At 37.8% G+C, this 19,103-nt stretch overlaps 1 protein-coding gene across 1 annotated transcript in view; it reads right to left on the reverse strand.

Moving 5' to 3' along the window:
- LOC122820540 overlaps positions 1-19,103 on the reverse strand; it is a 24,638-nt gene continuing 5,535 nt past the window's right edge. Inside the window, exons 2-9 of the mRNA XM_044098040.1 lie at positions 6,638-6,889; positions 5,240-5,542; positions 4,288-4,423; positions 4,038-4,106; positions 3,658-3,837; positions 2,157-2,218; positions 1,153-1,300; positions 1-1,035 (exon numbers count right to left, since the gene is read on the reverse strand). Of these exons, the coding sequence (XP_043953975.1) occupies positions 942-1,035; positions 1,153-1,300; positions 2,157-2,218; positions 3,658-3,837; positions 4,038-4,106; positions 4,288-4,423; positions 5,240-5,542; positions 6,638-6,701 (1,056 nt within the window). The 5' untranslated portion in view covers positions 6,702-6,889 and the 3' untranslated portion in view covers positions 1-941. The remainder of the gene's footprint in view (positions 1,036-1,152; positions 1,301-2,156; positions 2,219-3,657; positions 3,838-4,037; positions 4,107-4,287; positions 4,424-5,239; positions 5,543-6,637; positions 6,890-19,103) is intronic.

Raw genomic sequence — 19,103 nt, forward strand, 5'->3', positions numbered from 1 at the left:
GTTTGGCTGAAATATCTTTAATATAATTGAGAAATATGAAGAAAAAAAAAAAAACCTGACTTAATCATAAAATGATTAAGCTACACAGTGGTCAACAAACAACCAAGACAGAAGCTACAAACCCTTAAGTCATTGTATTGTTACATATTTTATGTGGATTCATTGAAACTAAGATGTGAAGATACATTCCTCTCATGAGGCGAGATGAGACACGATGGTGGGTTTGTAAGAACAAGGCAGGAAATTAGCTACATTTGGAGAAAAGGAGAAATCTGCTAACATGAATAGAATTATGGTTTCACAGATCACACAGTGTTTTTTCAAAGAATTTGTAATCAATGCACCATGACTCAGTCCAGGTTTGAGGACGGTGGACTGTCAGTATTCACAAGAGTTAGGGGCCACATGATTAGCTGGAATGTGTGAATACCTGAAACCACTTCATAAAACACATATAGCTGCCAATTTTAGTCGTTTTAACCCGACACATACCTTAAGATGCATGAATATGTACAGTGGAAACCTTGACTCAATGTTCTGCTAATAATTTTGAGTTACGTTCCAAAGAAAAATCCACAGATAGGTTCCACTAAGGTCCACTGTAACTAGGTTTGTCTAATTCTGCAGCGAAGCTAATGCCTAAAAGACGGGGCTTCATCCATGCTGTTGTAACAAGAGCTATCAATGAATGTGTAATCAAAACACAGCAGAGCAGGACGTTTTCCTTTTTAACTTCACAATAAGAGTCTCAAACAGACATGACCTAAGTTTACACCTAATAAAAAAAAGCCTCCTTCCTATATAAGACTCATAGACTTTATCTGGCGAGGTTCATTTTGAAAAACTTCACATCACAGAACAGACTTCATGTCAACAAGAACATATTGAGGTGTTAAACCTAACAGTTAACATTTAATGATGATGATGTATTTGCGCCAGATCTAAGGTTCTTTCATTTCCAACTTGTCCAGAAGCTGCTGGAAATCACGGTGGAAAGAATCCAAACAAATATAGTGTCCATCAGTCAGGGTGACACTGGAAGGCAAAAGACACATCGCTGGGTAAAAACCATGGCGAGCGAATGGAAAACGTTTCAAAATGAAGCGGTGATTGTGATTGCACAACTTGTGTTACAGAAGAGAAAAACCTTACGAGACGGAGGAAGGACAGGAGGATGATTGCAGTGTCAAATCCACCAACTGAACGTCCTTCAGGTCAAAGTTGTTCCACGTTTCAGTTGGTTCGCACCAAATGCAACGTTGTTGGAAGGGAGGTTCAAATCCAGATAGTCCAGGCGGCCCTTCCATTTGGTTTGCAGTGTCAGGTATAAAAGCAATTAAAATATAATATAAGAAGTTGTACAGCTTGTTAAACACAAAGAGCAGTATGCTCGTATGCTAAAGAGCATACGAGACTATTACACTTCTAAAAGTATAAAAGATGCCGATACTCACATAAAGATTAAATAAAAAGAAAAGTATTTCTTAAAAAGGCTGCTATGATACTGAGTAAACTGATCGTAACATCTGTCTAAATATTTCAAAATTATGTAGCCAGACAGACAAAAATTATATAGTTATGTACAGATTATGGTGTTTAAAAACTACAATGAATAATAAAAAAAATAGTACAACTAAATAATATAATAACACACCAAATTTAGGCAAAAGAAACACTTAAAAAAATTATGTGAAATTTATGAAACAAAGTAGTAAGTAGCCTAGTAAGTATAGGCGAGTCTGTTTTGAGTCAGTGAAGATAACTACAGCAGGTAGAGCAGCCAGAAATTTTATTCAAGTAACAGTAGCAATACTTCATAATATTAGTTAAGTAAAAATAAAACGAGGATGTTGGAAGAGGACTCATAACAGTACATTTCTTCCAAAACGTTACTGAACTAGTAAATGTCAGTAATACACAAATCTGTGACGCTATATTAATCTGTGCTGTTTCCAACCAAAGCTGTCAAGTAAACAAAATTAACACCAAATTATTTTGCCACATATTGATGTCATTATGTCAAGTAATGTACCCCCCAAAAATAATTTGACTGAAGCTGAATCGCTTCTGAAATTTTTGGTCTTTTTAAAATTATTTTTGTTGTTTGTTTTCTACCAATGTCACTACAAACAATCCATAGAAAATATAGCTTTTACCTGGGATGTCAGGACCAATGCTCCCTCCACCTGGACCGTTAACATTAGGGTGTACCTCTCCTCTGTGGGAATGGTGGAAGGTTAGTTTTTATATTAGAAACAACTCTACTGCAGAACTGATGGAAGGCTCCTTTAGGGTGAGCCATCAAAACACTGCCAAATTATATATATATACTCTGTCATCAGCTAACAACACGATTCAAATAAAAAACAAAACAAACAAAAAAATGACGTTCTCCAAAAATGTTTTTGGCGCCCCCATTATAGCACAGCGCTCCTAGAGTGGTACCCACTTTTTGCGCCACTGGTTAGGCCCCCCGTGATCCTGCAAGGGTAAGTGGACATAGACGATGGATGGATGATACGCAATGAACAAAATTAGTCGACAAAAGTAAAATATGACAAATGAAAACACGTTGGCATAAATTGAAAAAAGAGTGACTGAGATGAAGAAAGGATTTCTCTTATTATATTTCCCTTTATCCATCTTAGAGTTTAACTAAACTACACTGAAAACTAAAATTAGTTTCACTGTCCAGTTAGAATCGGTTTGCTTCCGGAGAGGCTGCAGTGCAGAGAAATCGATCGCTTCTGTTTGATTTTTTCGGTAAAACATCTCATACAGTCATGTCCAGGTTGTAACATTCAGTTTTAATTGGCAGCTGCAATAACAACGTTGTGAAATAAATAAATAAACAAGGTCTTGTGTGGAGATCTTCTTAAACCATTTTGTTTTTTTGTTTTTTTTTTACAATTTTGACACTTAAGCTTGACAAGTACAAGTCAGTCACCAAAAACGGTTTTCCAACACATTGTGTGTATTTATATTTTTTCTAATGCTAACAATAATGCTAATGCCAAAAGGAGGGAAGCTGGCTGACAGCAGGGCACGAGACATTAGACTTCCTGAAAAGATGAGAGTGTAAGCTTTCTGGAAGATCCTGTTCTAATGTAAAATATGACAGATTACTGGATTAAAAAAAATCTACATTTTGGTGACTCAAACATACTATCACACATGACAATCAAGAGCATTTCTAAACATTTGCTCTTTATTTGCCAAAGTTATGAGAGGGAGAACCAAATATTTCAGCTGTCTGAAATCATCTGTTCCCCCTCCATAACATGGGAGCTAATTATTTTTACCACAAACCCTTTAACTATGTTTTGCCCTCTCTCCATGAACAACAAATCCTGTGAATTTGGTAACATTCACTGATTATTTGCCAAAGTTAAGGGGGGAAATCAAACATTATAGCTGCCTAAAATAATCTGTTCCCCCCTGTTTGTTCATGGGAGCCAATGAAGTGACCAGCAAGTCTTTAACTGTGTTTTGTCCTCTCATCATCAACAATAAATCCTGTAAATTTGGCAACATTTGCTCTTTATTTTATCTAATCAACTAAATTAATTGTGCTTTGTGCTGTTAACATCCAAAATGTCTTTACTTAGACATGAAACATCGTTCAGTGTGAGCATCAGATTGACAGGTAAAACTTACAGTTGGTCTTGATCTTCACCTGGAGCCGGTCCATAATTGATACTTAAGCCTGGTGGCCCATTGGTTCCTTTTACCAGGTGTGTCGGGGTGGTTGTCTCTGCAGTTGTGCTCTGATGTGTGGTAGATGAGATCTCAGCTGATTCTGTTGGCCTTTGCTCCGGTACTTGTTTGGACAGAGACCTGTGGGTCGGTGGAGTCGTACATTCTTATCAGTAAAATCAGCTTAGGGGAAACTGTCGCCATGGATACTCAAAAAGTTGCTTTTTTAATCTGCCAGGAAATAGTTTTGAGTGCACTCTGATTATGTGAGATAAGATGTTGCACAGAAGCTGTCCCTTTCACAGGAAGCTGTGATATCTCAAGTCATCTTCTGTACGTACCGAAGAAAATGAGCCAAAAAGAAGTTGAACTGCTTTACACAAACATAAGTCCCGTCTTCTAAAATTTCACTGAAAGACAAGAGGTGGAGGCATTGCTGATCCTGTTTGAGTTCAACAAAACAAGCATTATGATGATCCCATAAAAACTATTAAACCTCCAAATTACACAGAAAGAAATACATTTGCATTAACAAGGAATTTTAACCTGCTTTCTTCAAGCATCGTCTCCCATAAGCACACACCGACTCACATGTTTTCAGTTGATCTGCAGGTTTCAGTGGGATAGCGTACGGTCACACTGCTGACTTGGTTGGTCTTAGTGAACAGCTTCGTGTTTTTCTCATTGCAGTAACATCCGACTGGAGGAGCTTCAGGAATACTCAAGACTTTGACATTCAGGAGAGCAAAATACATGTATAATCAAACAGAACATGAACATTCAGTGACAAAAATTGAAGCGACAAGTTAGCCAACCAGGAAGTATTAAGAAATCATTTGGTGCACCTGCTCATGAATGTAGCAGGGCTCAAATTAGTTGCCGAATCAATCAACAGTGACAGCACTATGAAGCATTTGCCAAAACTTAGCCAGAACAAAAAGTAAAAGACCTCATGAAAATACTGGCTAAGGGTTGGTTGTGTTCTGTACAAGGCCTTTGGGTTCTAGAATCAAAGAACCATCAAAGAACGTCAGATATGTTACAGTATCTACAGACGGCTGGAATGAAGCCCGTAGATTTGGTTGAACTGAACGTTGGTGCTGTTCAAATGCTCCAAGCAGATGGAGAGCACTCCAAAAGCAACGCAAGGCATTCTGGGTACATACAGCCAAAACAGATGTGCATATCTAGCACTAGCGGGAGAAATCGCTCGTGGTCTTTTACCAAAGACAAAAGCGAAATCCTACAACCACTAAAGTCGCGAAGACGGAAGTTGTTCTCAGAATCTTGTTCAGAAGGTTGAACAAAGATTCAAACTTGTTCAAAGTTTGAATCTTTGAACACGTGAACGAGCGACGTGGCACTACAGGCGAGGAGAGAAACAAGTTATTCAAAAGGTTTCGTCTGTTTGACTTTGCAGTGCAGAAGTCAACCACATCAGCTGGAAATGTAAAAATGTTGCAACTTCGTTCCTCAATTGAACCAAGTCTACCGGAGTACTAAGTGTGAAAACACCTCTAAACTCTACGGGAAGAGGCCTCACCTGGACCCCGCAAAGGACCGAAGGGGATTATTGGTGCTCTTTCAGGAACACCAGAAGATCGATAGTTTTCTTTACCAGTCATTGGGAAGCTACCAATATCAGGTCGATTTGCTTGTCTGGGTATGTCCAGTTCGGGACTATTGGGATCTCCAGTTGGTTTGGGTTTGGATGCCAGCTTTGTAGGCTGTGGGGGTTCAAAATGCAAACCGATCGACTGAGGAGCTGCAGGAATACTCAAGCAAAACTCTTGATGATGCAACACTTCATCATGTTTCGGTGGCTTCGGTCTCCTCTGTTCCTTCTCTGTAGAGAGAAAATAATGAATGATTAAGAAGAAGACTAAATACTCTTGGTTGGACGTTTTCTTTGAGAAATTAAAATGTTCATCACTGTTGTTGAGTAAACTTGAACAGAATCAGGTAATCCTGTTCTAGTTTGACCGCCTACTAACTGGACAGTTGGTCCATTTGGCCGGGATTGACAGATTTTAGTTGTTAATCTGAAATTATGCAACTTTGTCATTGCGTAACCTAAACTTAGCAACGAGAGGCCGCTCTTCACTCTCTTAAAGATCTATTGATAATAGGAAAGAATTCAGAAAGGTTGCGTCAATAAGCTAAGCTACGGAAACCAACAATATCGAATTAAAACTTTCAAACAGATTATAGAAACCTAGGAGAGTCGAGGTAAAAAGACATGAGAGTAGCACTGTGACCCGAAGAACCCGGTGAGACAGGCAAAAGACAGGAGACCCATGACCATATGTTCAGAAAAGTTAAGAAAACTACTTAAAACTAAGCAAAAAAGGCTCAGATTGTACAGAGTGAATGAATATCAGACTGAGAAGTGATGTAGAAAATCGTGAGGTGACCTGAATAGTCTGGGAGATCCAGTCACTTAAAAACTAACAGATTAGGTCATTTAGTCTTTCATATGAATCTGTTCAGTGGTTCAGTGTTGTCGAGTTTGTTTGGAAGACCGAGTTTCAGCAATGTTTTTGTGCCCAAACAATAAAGTCAACATGTGCCTATTAAATGAACAAGATTACATTTCTTAATGTCTTTTTATTTTTCTTCTTCTTTGGTGGCAAAATGACATCTCATGTTTCCATCTGTCTAGTTTGCTGTCTGTATTCACCCTGATGAATACAGACAAAATACAAAATCCCGATGGACACAAAAAGATTCCATTTCTGTCGTTGACAAAAGTCTAGATAATTTCCCACAATAGATAAGGAAATAAATCAAAACTGAAGAACTTTATTCCTGGATAGAGAATAACAACCACTTTCATTCAGTAGGTCTCTATATTACGCGCGTAACTTCTAAATCTGTTCAACACAACTACCCAAAAAATGGATTATTATTAGACAAACAAACAATGCTGTACTGTACTCACTTTCTTCAGTGTGTTGGAGCAGCAGAGCCATCAGTAGCAGGTGAATGAAGAAGAAGGGAACCATCCTGATCACCTGGATGTTGATTCAACCCTTCAGGCTCTGATCAGACTCACTGGCTTCGGTTTTGCAACATGGAGTGTAATTTACGGTGGACGATCATAATCTGATTGCCCAGAAGCAAGTAAGGAAGGAAACGAAAGCTGATAAAGAATCTGCTGGTGACCTTCCAGGCTGACCTTATTTGGTTGTTCCTGTGAGGATTTGTAATTAAAACAGAATAAAAAGATTTAGTATGAACTCATATGAACAGAAGTACCATCAGAGTCAGCCCAGAGTGACGATAGTTCATTTGATTCATCACTCCGGCTGCTAAAGGTAAATTAATGCATTTTTTATTTTATTTTATTTTATTGTTGGCTGCATAGTGATAGCACCACTGTCATGCAATAAGGTTCTGGGTTCAAATCCCAGACTGGGGCCTTTCTGTTTGCAGAAAGACCAAGTTTCCATTTAATTGAGTTAAAGAATTTGTCAGATTCATCGAGTATATTATAATATCATCGGCAAATAGGTCACTTTGAAGATCACTCACACCCAAATACCTCCGTGAGATTTCAGGACAAAATGGAGGACGCCATTTTGAATGGAGATTTTATTGCTGATTGTGTGTTGTTTTTTGTTTTTTTTTATTCTGCGAATGTTGATTGAGCTCATCTCAGTTTGTGCCAGAGATTCAAAACTCAAAAGACTCAACAGCCATACAATTATGTCAATCTGTGTTCTTCCGGAGTTAAATGTTCATTTTTTTCCTATAATCTTCCTGTTTCTATGAACATTTTAAACAGATCAACGTTCATTTTTATGAAATCCAGATTCCTGTCACTGTTAGATTTGCCGAAGTGGAGCAGAGGCTGTTTTGAACAACAGGAAAAATTGGAACAGCAGAACAATTAGAAAGAAAGTTTACAGATATTTTGGATTATAGAATAAAGTGTTTACACATTAAATTACAACCACTGTTTGTGCAGTTGGCAGTTTGAAGTAGTAGGTTAATCTTAAACCTACTGAAACTGTGCAGGGAGCTGAAGCAGAGTCTGCAACAGAATAACCAACTGTATTAATAACGTTATTATTAATACAGTTTCTGTAAAGACAAGTGGACAAAAACTGATTTTAATAATCCATACAAGGAATCCCTTCCATTATACATTGACCAAGTTACAACTTGTGTTTTTTTAGGGTTTAGCAAATAACATTCTCAATGCCATGCAAGGCTGTAATTTTGATCTAATCTGACTTTTCTTCTTCTTCTTCTTCTTCTGTTTTGGACTTTGTGTTGATATTTTGTGTCTTTCCAAAAAATGAGAAACCACAATAAAAGTTAGAGGCTGTCAGTTGTTTTTTGACATGCACAAACAGACAAAGTCCTCAGCGCATAAAATAATCATCATCTCCACTGTGAGCAAACAAATAAAAAATAATTTAAAAATGGGCTTTTGGTGTCTTTAAAATCTTTTTTTGTCTAGATCCTTCGTGATCCTCTGGACCCACAAGAGCTTTGGATTCACACAGATGTAACTCCCTGACGTCATGACGAACCTGAGACAGAAGAGAAGAACAAAGCTGGCACAGTCGGAAACACAAATAAAAATCAAACATTAGCACTATTTTAAGTTAAATTTGAGGCTGTAACAGAATGAGGAAAAATTCTGTCACCTCTCAGGAAGACTTTCTCAGGACAATATTAGAAGCTTGATGGCCAACACTTACAAGACTGCAGACTTTGAGCAGTGGGAACCGGTCTTGTAGTATGAACGAATCTGTTCTTTTGCCACCATTCTTGTAGAAAACGTAAAGCAGCAGTGAAGAGCGACATTTGGAGCTGAAAAGAAGACAATCAAGTATTGTGCCACCATGAAAAGTGAGCCCTTCACTTTTTGGACACCAAACAGAACCACGCTAGTAGTTCTGACAGCGCTCAGATATTTGTCATTTTAGAAACTTCCTATGTTTCCTGTGGTAAAATGGAATGTGATTACCAAACTTATATAAACCCCAGGTAAAGTTTTAATGGTTGTACAGCCACAGAGTTCTAGAAACAACAAAAGGCTGTGGAATGTCAATGGAGATGTTTCAGCCTCAAAGAGCAAAACGTTTTAGGCTCTTTACCCAACATGCATGGACATAAAACTGGAGCATGCTTTTAGGATTTTTCTGATAAATATTCAATAAATCCCCTTATAAATTCAATTCAGTTCATGTATGCTGCACCAATTCACAAAAAAATGTAATGAGAAGGATTTTCACCAAAAGAAAAGAGAAGAAAATACAATTTATAAATAGAAATTTGAAGTTAGATCCAATATATACTCACTGTTAAAACGCCTTTGGTTGAGGTTTACATCCCGCTGCTCAGGTGGGTTGATGTTGACCTTTGGTTTTACTTCTGGGTTAACGTTGATTTTCCTGTTTAAATCAGAGGATGGAATCTTTTTACCTAAAGCAGTCTCTGCGTCGGTATCTGTCAAATCATAGAACTGTATCTTGCTGCTTTAATTTGTCAAAATTGATACCCTTATAAGTCAAAAGAAAACAAGTATACACATTTATTTGCTTTTTCTGGTATGCATTAAACAAATAGCTTTGAAGGGGCAGAATTATGTGTTTCTTCAAGAAACACATAATAGAATAATGTAATAGAATTTAATAGAATTTAATAGAATAATCAAGTACCTATGTTTACATCGAGCTGCGCCTCGAAGGCGGAGCTAGGACGAACCAGGGGTTTTGCACAGCTGAATGGTTGCCATGGAGATTAAAGGATTTCTCAAACGTGTGAAAAAAATCAAGGCAACACTCCAGGTATGATTTTGATGAGCAAATATAATTATAACATGATGGAAAGCTGAAAGATACAATGTACTCTGACATATTCTAGCATTCTTTAGTGAACTATATTATATTATATTATATTATATTATATTATATTATATTATATTATATTATATTATATTATATTATATTATATTATATTATATTATATTATATTATGTTATGTTAATTTCAATACAATCTTAAATGAAAATATAAACTCGTTTGAGTGCATAATTATTCAATTACCTTCCTGTCTCTATTATGCTGGATTCCCTTTAGTCTTTTAAGTCGATGGCAAAAGTACAATTAATTTTGTAATTGGCAGGGTCCCGATTTTTTATGTCTCCCCCCTCCCCTACCGCCCGTGGAGGTAGGCACCAGCACCCCTCCCGACCTCATTAGGGACAAAGGTGTAAGAAAATGGATGGATGGAAGAAACCACTCACATTTGAGGTGCAGCACTTGTGAGACACTTGTCCATGGAGGTAAATTCTTCACTTGCTGCGGAGGATGTGTAGATACGCACATGTGAGTGTGGCGCAAAAATAACATATTATTTAACTGTGGGGAAGCTGCTGCTGGTGGAAAGCACAAAGAAGTAGATGACAGGAAGTGGTTGGAGGATCATGGTGCGATATTATCTGTAGTTACAGACTTATTCACATGTGATTTTAGGTACGTTTCTCATTTAATGGAAACATTTGTGAATTTATGTATTTTTAATTATGTTTTTATATATATTAGCGTAATATTGACAGTGTTTTTCACACATTTGTGATGGAAACACAGGTAATGTTAAAGCAAGGAATCCTTGCACGTCGTTGTACACAAGGCCTTCCAGACAATGCCATCTCTTTCACTGCCAGTGATGTGACATTCGATGTCCCGTTGTCATGATGTGACCCTGGGAATCAACATTTCCAAGCTGCCACCCTCACCTGCCACCAAGCCTGCATTGCAGTTGACTTGGATGGCATGTCTTTTGAAGGAGGGTCATTAAATTTGAGGAAACTTTCCTTCTGTTTTCAAAGACGACAATACAAATCTGAGTTTACAATAAGGTAAGATGTTAATCTGAAACTCGATGCCAGCAAAGCTACAGCTTACCTTGCAGAGTTGTGCTGGTGGTGACGACTTCGCTTTCTGTTGGTGTCCAGTTAAAATCGAATTTATGTTTAATACAAAACTCCGCCTTCTCAGAGCTGCTGCTTCTTTTCTCGACAAACACTGCAAATGCATTTTGTTTGTTCAAAAGGTAAAGGTCAAGGTAATTTTATTTATATTGCACATTTTCAGCAACAAGGCAATACAAAATGCTTTACAGGAATTAAAGGGAAATTGTAACCCAGTGTTTAAAAACACACAAAAAAAGAAAAAAATAATAGATGTTGATTTAATGTCTTATTCTGCCACAAGAGCTAAAAGGTAATAAAGTTAATCTTCAAAAATGTGAAATGTGCCTTTAGTGTTAGCTTCTATTGACAGATTAAGCAGCCAATGACTGGCGCGGTCTGGTTTCGACTCGGCCAATGGGGTTGATTGTCCCGCCCCTTTTCAACAGCTGGCGGTTGTTTCGTTCGGAGCGCGGTAGACAGGCTTGAGAGCTAACAGCTGACGGTCGTTTCCGTAAAGAGCTAGTAAGAAATTGACGAATCTGGAAATTGGTAGCCCAAGGAAAACAATATTAATATAAATTCACTAAATATATAATTCAAAATACTAAATTCGGTTTTATTAGATCTCTGAGGGTTTTCCCCATGAACAACTGAAGCCCTAAAAATAGCCGTTGACGGCTCGGAGCATCGGTGAGTCATCGCACGTGCTCAGCAGTTGGTTAAGAAAATTTGGTGAAAATTGGCTAAAATACCTATTAAATTATCAAATTTAATATAAAATAAAATGGATTGTAAAATTTTGTATTGTTATTGTTGTGTATGTTGTATTTGTTTTATGTAATTGCATTTATTTTAAGATTGAATGTATATTATATTCTTTTTTTTAACACATATAAGCTAATCTCTTTAGTTTTACTAATATGTTGGAAAATTTGTATTCTGTTAACTTGTTGTACAACATGAAAGAAAAAAAATAAGAAGGACTTGATATATGATTAAATATAGCTTAAGTTTTAGTGATGCTGGCATCTTATGTGCTAAGATGTTTTACTTTGGCCTTGTTATAGGTCAGGTTTTTTTTGTTTTTTTTTTGAGCTTGTATGATACACTTTTGGCCAGAGATTCCAAGACCCTCTTCTCCTGAACCTGGATGGCGAGCCCCAGCCCAGAGGACCAGGCGCATGGGTAGATAGTGACCCGACTGGTCACCAGCTGAGAGACTTTGAGACTGAACAATTGATGCATTGGAGACTGAAGTATTCAATTTATTTATTTAAAAGAGCGCAGTATTTGTTTGTCTGTTTTAAATGTGGATCCACAATTGTTTATTATATTAAATTTTGCTCTTTTCTTGTAGACACTGTGTGTTCTGTTGTTGCTCACACCTGGATTCCCTCGAATTTAGAATCTTCTGATTAGGCCCAACTTCATATATATATATATATATATATATATATATATATATATATATTGTTTGTTACTGCGCAATAGCCAGCCCCGCCCTCTCCTCACAACTCCTCGGGCTGACTACTGAACCAGTTCTCTGTCTAACAGGTCCGGAGAATCTCTAAGACCTGGGTCTTACCCTGAACAAGATCTATAAGAGATAATCTATTTAAACTGGTGGCGAAAGGGATTCGTCTAGCTCTGACTACCTCCTTATCCAGAAGTTATGACCCTTCCCAGTTAAGGAACAATCAACCGAGTAGCCCTCACAGCCGCATAGTTCCAATAACCACTTCTGTTAACGGTAGTTCCCTTTCTAAAATTGTAACGTGCACTTGGTAACGGCTAGATAATTTTTAGTGACTAAGACTAAGATAATCACAGGGTCATTATTTTTCTCTCACCAAAGGAAAGTCTGAAGCCACCACATTACTAGAATCATGAATACTGATTTTACTATAAATAGAAGAACTTTAATTCAAATGACTCAATTAATTTCAATGTCCACAACCTAATCAGAATTTTTAAAATATATGAATTTATTAAGCAAGCTTTAGCAGGGAAAATGACAGGCATACAGAATTTAATTGAGATTACCATACAAAGAAAATCAATATAGTTTAGATCAATTCAACCTTTACCTAACAACCTCCCTACACTGTCATCTATCTATCAAATAAGGCTTTGGGGTGTGGCACAACTCATACCCATCGATGGTATCGGATCTTGGCAACAGGAGTCCTTGTAGTCCTTGGTCAGAGTCTTTGACTTTGAATCATAAATCCTCTTTGGAACCGAAACAAAATGAACTGTCTGCTTCATCCAGCCAAACAGCCCTTAGTCGATCCTGTGACTTTTGTTCAGTTCCCCAAGTCCGTTGAGATGTAATTTTTGAAATCGCTGGGTAGAGTGCAGAGTTTGGAAATCTAATTAGGAACCAAGGCAGTGGGTCGGTGGATCTCGCCCTTTGGTCCGGCGTGAGGAGCTCCGTTGTCCTCCTTGTGAGGCGCTTTTCTTGGTTCCAGGGTGTAGTCCTCTGCTGGTCTTCTTACCACACTTGTGTAGAGTCTCAGCGCCGGCGACGAAGAACATCGTATCACCTCGGTCTCACATTTTTATACGTTTCTGCACTTGTGGGCATGTACCCCAGATAGAGAGAGAGAGCAGGGGTGCTGCTTGCGTTTGCCCGCCTCTACACTCAGGCCCCAACCGTTGTGGGAGATTGCACACCACTCTGGTGACATTCGTGACTTGGGTCATATTGACCCTGTTGCGAGATAACGTGCTTTTGACACCTGCGACTATTGGAAACTTTCTCAAGTGGCAGGCATACTTGTGACCTGGCAGTTGCACAACTAAACCCACTCTCATGTTCTGACATTTGCAGTTTGCACCCACCTCAGCCTTCCTTCTCTTTCTTTGATTCTATACTTTTATCCATATAATTAACTTTAATCAATAAAGTTTGTTTTATATAAAACATCAATTCATTACTTTAGATTATTTGATTTTGGTTCATCGTTACAGAAAACATACTAAAATACAGAGATTACACATTAAGCAATCACTATTAATCAACACACAAAGCTGTAGCAGTCTCCTAGGCATTTTTATAGAAAAAGAACATCTGTAAGCACATCCTCATGACTGCGCAACCAGGCCCCAACTCTTAGCTCAGGCCTTCGCCCTGGTTACTGTTGAAGGTTGCGAAATAATGCACCTGTGACACTTGTGACCTGGGTCACTTTGACCCAGGCACGTAGGACACGACTCCTTTTCCGAGAAAAGGAGCAACTGCATCCTCCAAACTCACATCTTCGCGCCGAGAGTTGCTAAAGTCGCACCCACACCCCACTTTTGCTCAACAACCTGTTTCCAAATAAGGTGTTGACCATCTCTGCTCTCCTGTTAGTTCCTCTTTCTCCCTTAACCTTTCACCTACAATCTACCTCCAACACATCAGTGATCTTTAATTGCAGTTACACCTTTGACACCATTTCAAGTTCAGAGTAAAAATCGCATTTATAACATTTCAAGTTCAGAGTAAAAATCACATTTATAACTTCTTTTACTTCTCTGATTTATCATTCTTTTATAATGTTATGATAACCATAATTTATCAGTTACTCTTAGTATAATCTTAATGTGAGTTATTACAAATGTTTTCTGTAAAGAAACCAAGAATAATTCATGATTCTTATTATTTGATATCAAAGTTACAGTTACTTGTTTTACTTGTAAGAGTTCCCACTAATGTAAGTGTAAGTGTAAGTATTATTACAAGTAAACCAATATTAATATAAGTATTTTACTTTGAATCTTATCCAATTACTCACAATCTTTAGATTCCTTTCTTTAAAACTTTCATGCTAAGTAATAGTCTGAACTATTTTTATAAATCTGCAGGCTGGAAACTTACTTCCTCTTTTTCCAGGAAACTGCTTTTCCTGTTTCATGACTCTCTCTGTCTTGACTATGATTTCTTATGATTAAATAGAAAAAAGTAGAATTAAAGCAAAGTTTGCAGGAGACAGAAACAACACACACAACCAAATTGATTTTATTGACATTTAAGTCTAATGTTGGGTCTAGATTTTACTTGAGTAATTAATTTTAAAGATAACTTTATTTATTTTTACTGTTAAACTAAAATCTCCAGCATGGGGAAGTGGGATGATCTCGGATTTTCTTGACAATATATATATATATATATATATATATATATATATATATATATATATATATATATATATATATATATATATATATATATATATATATATATATTATAAATTTATTAACCTGTTTTTGTGGGTTGCATGTTACAAAATAAGAAACTAAAGGAAAGGGCAAAAGAAGAAAAAGAATCAAATGGTAAGGTATGTAAACTAGATACTTCTATTCAGGGTTGGTAGATAAGTATAATTAAGTATATTCTGGTCTGATTCCTTTTCTGGTTGGGAGCAATACACTGAAATAAAATACCTCTTTGGATGAACATAAAAAAATCATGGAAAGGTTTTCCACCTGATTACTTTGCTTTATTTCAACACCATGTATTTCTGTTACTCCTATTTAAAGCAAATGTGTTAGGTCAACTTTATTTATTAAGGTTATTCCAATGTAAAGCAATTGTGTTGGCTCAACTTAATATATTATGGTAATTCTAATTTAAATACAATGAGTTGGCTCAACTTATGTTATTATGGTTATTCTATTAAGTTTTGGCTGAGCTTAATATATTATGGTTGTTCCAATTTAAACCAAATGTGTTGACTCAATATTAAGGTTGCTTCAACTCATTTACTATAGTTGGACCCAATGTAATTTAAAAGAGCCAGCTCAATGCTTTGGACCAAATAATTTACTTGACTAAGATTAATGGTAATTTAGTTGAAACCAACTTGGTTTTTTTTCTCAGTAAAGTTTTTGCAGCACTAGTGGATCATATTTTTTTGAGACAGTGGGCAGACAGGGTGAAGACATGCAGCAAAGGTTACCAGGACCGGGAGTCGAACCAGCAACGTCTACGTCAAGGACTGCGGCCTCTAAATGTGCAGTGTGCTAAACCCCTACGCCACCACAGCATACTGGAGAAACCAACTTATGTTACAGTGATACCTTCACAGTACTTATTAAGTTGATCCAACTCATGAAAATTAAGTTGGCTCAACAAACATGCTTCATGCCGAAAGAAAGCTAGTTAATCGTGTGGAAATCCTTTCCATGATTTAATTACGTTAATTCAAAGACTTTTCTTTAAAAAAGTGTTTGTTTTTTTTTAAATACTTTTTTTACAGTTCTTAAATGCTGAAAGAAAGAACTGCACTGTTTCAGTGCAGTTCTGAAATGCCAATAGTGCCCTGCAGGAAAAAACAAATATCTATAGTTTAATGTGCAACTAAATCCTCTTTGAAGTTTTCCCAGGCGCAAAACAGTGATGTCTCATAATCTCTCGTGATCCCCTGATCTCGCCAGACCCTCTTCAGAGGGAAATGAATCTGACTAAATTGAATCACGCTATTCAATTTAGTCGCGAGTTCACGTGAGACAATCGTTTTTGTCTCAACTTGAAGAACGTATTCAAGTTGAATATGTCAAGGTAACTTGAATAATGTATTCAAGTTGAATATGTCAAGGTAACTTGAATAACGTATTCAAGTTGAATATGTCAAGGTAACTTGAATAACGTATTCAAGTTGAATATGTCAAGGTAACTTGAATAACGTATTCAAGTTGAATATGTCAAGGTAACTTGAATAACGTATTCATGTTGAATGTGTCAAGGTAACTTGAATAACGTATTCAAGTTGAATATGTCAAGGTAACTTGAATAACGTATTCAAGTTGAATATGTCAAGGTAACTTGAATAACGTATTCAAGTTGAATATGTCAAGGTAACTTGAATAACGTATTCAAGTTGAGACAAAAACGATTGTCTCGCGTGAACTCGTGTGACATCCCGTGATCTCACTCGGCTTCAGCACTATATCAGTCTGACTATAATGAATCATATTATCTCAACATGATTCAATTTCATAAACGTGAAGTTGTTGAATTTTTTGTTTATCCAACAAGATTGTATCACGTTTTTGTTTGAAACATAAAATTATTTAGTTAAAAGTACATGATATTTTTTTGTTAATCTGATAACCCCCTAAGTTCATTTTTTACAGTGTAGGAGTCTAAAAAGTTGCTATGGTAGTTTTTCTGGATTCTAAGCTCTAATCCCTGATCTGGGTTGCTAAATAAATGTAAATATTCTCTGGACTTTCTAAGTGTGCTCTAAATTTGTAAAAGTAACGAGTACTCCACAATTTCTAAGTAATAATAACCCTTTAACAACGTTTTTATTAGAAAACAGAAACCAGGTTACAGAGACTGGAGACGGTGCTAAGTTTTAGCAAATATCTGGTTTCAAATAAGAGGGTAAAGAGAGTCTAAAACACAAGGTTAAACTTTGGGCTTTTCGAAGGTTTCTTTGTCTAAAAATCCTTCCAAGGCCTTAAATAACAAAACCAATTTATAACGGGGAGCATATTGATTGAAAGTTTAAATTTTTCCTTTTATTTCTTTAAAGAATGAGGGCGCATGTTTGGTTTTCTTGCCATTTTCTCTATATTTTTGACCTGCATATCAAATTCTCTGTTGACATTCCTAAGGCTGGTGTGAAAACATTAGAGGGTAATCTTCAGTTTGCGGTTTCAGTGATGCCCCCTTGAGGCAGCTTAAGATCCCTGTAGAACAGAGGTCTGAAGCTGTTTTCACACAACACATCTTGATTGTGAATCAATCAATCAATCAATCAATCAATCAATCAGTCTGTCCATCCATCCATACATGGAAGGAAGTAAGGATGGATGGATGGATGGATGTCTAGATGGATGGATGGATGGATGTACAGAGGGGTGGGTGGATGGATGATGGATGGATGGATGTCTAGTTGGATGGATGTCTAGATGGATGGATGGATGGACGAACGGATGGATGTCTAGATGGATGGATGGATGGATGGATGGACATCCATCCATCCATCTAGACATCCATCCATCCATCCATTCATCATCCATCCACCCACCCCTCTGTACTTCCGTCCATCCATCCATCCATCTTGACATCCATCTAGACATCCATCCATTCATTATTCCATCCATCCATCCATCTAGACATCCATCCATCCTTCCGTCCATCTAGACATCCGTTCATCCATCTAGATCAGTGTTTCTCAATTCCAGTCCTCGGGGCTCCCTGCTCTGCATGTTTTAGATGTGCCTCTATACCAGATCAGCTGATTCAAATGATTGCATGACATCTTCTGCAGCCACCAAGAACTGCAGGAGCCAGTTAATCAGCCAAAGATTCAATCCAGGTGTGTGGCAGAAGGAAACACCTAAAACATGCAGGGCAGGGGGCCCTGAGGACTGGAATTGGAAAACACTGATCTAGACATCCAACCATCTAGACATCCATCCTTCTGTCCTTCCGTCCGTCTGTCCATCCTTCCTTTCTTCGTTCCTATATTCCTTTCTTCCTTCATTCTGTCCATCTTTCCTTCCTTCCTTCATTACTTACTTCCATCCATCCATCCATCCATCCTTCCATCCAACCATCCTTCCTTCCTTCCTACCATCCATCCATCCTTCTTTCCTGCTGTCCTTCCTTCCTTCGTTCCATCCTCCGTCCATCCTTCCATCCATCCTTCCTTCCTCCTATCCTTCCTTCCTTCCCTCTCTTCCTTCCTTCTGTCCTTCCCTCCGTCCTTCCTTCCTTCTTTCCTTTCTTCCTTCCTATATTCCTTTCTTCCTTCGTTCCTTCCATCCTTCCTTCATTACTTACTTCCATCAATCCATCCATCTAGACATCCATCTATTCTTCCGTCCTACCATACTTCCTTCCTTCCCTCCTTTCTTCCTTCCTTTTGTCCTTCATTCCTTCCATCCGTCCATCCATGTAGACATTCCTTCCTTCCTTCCATCCATCCACCCAGCCTTCTTTCCTTCCTCCCTTCCTTCCTTCCTTCTTTCCTTCCTTCCTCCCTCCCTTTCTTCCATCCATCCTTCCTTCCTTCTGTCCTTCCTTCCCTCCCTTCCTTCCTTCCTTCCATCCATCTAGACATCCATCCATCCATCCTTCCTTCCTTCCTCCCTCCATTCCATCCATCCTTCCTTCCTTCCTTCCTGCCTTCTTTCCTTCCATCCATCCATGATTCCCTCCATCCATCCATTCGTCCATCCTTCCTTCCTTCCTTCCTCCCTCCCTCCTTGTTTCTTTCCTTCCTTCCTTCCTCTCTCCTTTCCTTCCCTCCATCCATCCTTCCTTCTGTCCTTCTTTCCTTCCTTCCGTCCATCCATCCTTCCATCTATCCATCCATCCATCCATCGTTCGTTCGTTCTTTCCTTCCTTCATTCCTTCCTTTCTTCTTTCCTTCCATCCATCCATGATTCCCTCCATCCATCCATTCGTCCATCCTTCCTTCCTTCCTCCCTCCTTCCTTTTTTCCTTCCTTCCTTCCTTCCTCTCTCCTTTCCT

The sequence above is a fragment of the Gambusia affinis genome, linkage group LG18 (genome assembly GCF_019740435.1).
Source record: "Gambusia affinis linkage group LG18, SWU_Gaff_1.0, whole genome shotgun sequence".
NCBI classification, from domain to species: domain Eukaryota; kingdom Metazoa; phylum Chordata; class Actinopteri; order Cyprinodontiformes; family Poeciliidae; genus Gambusia; species Gambusia affinis.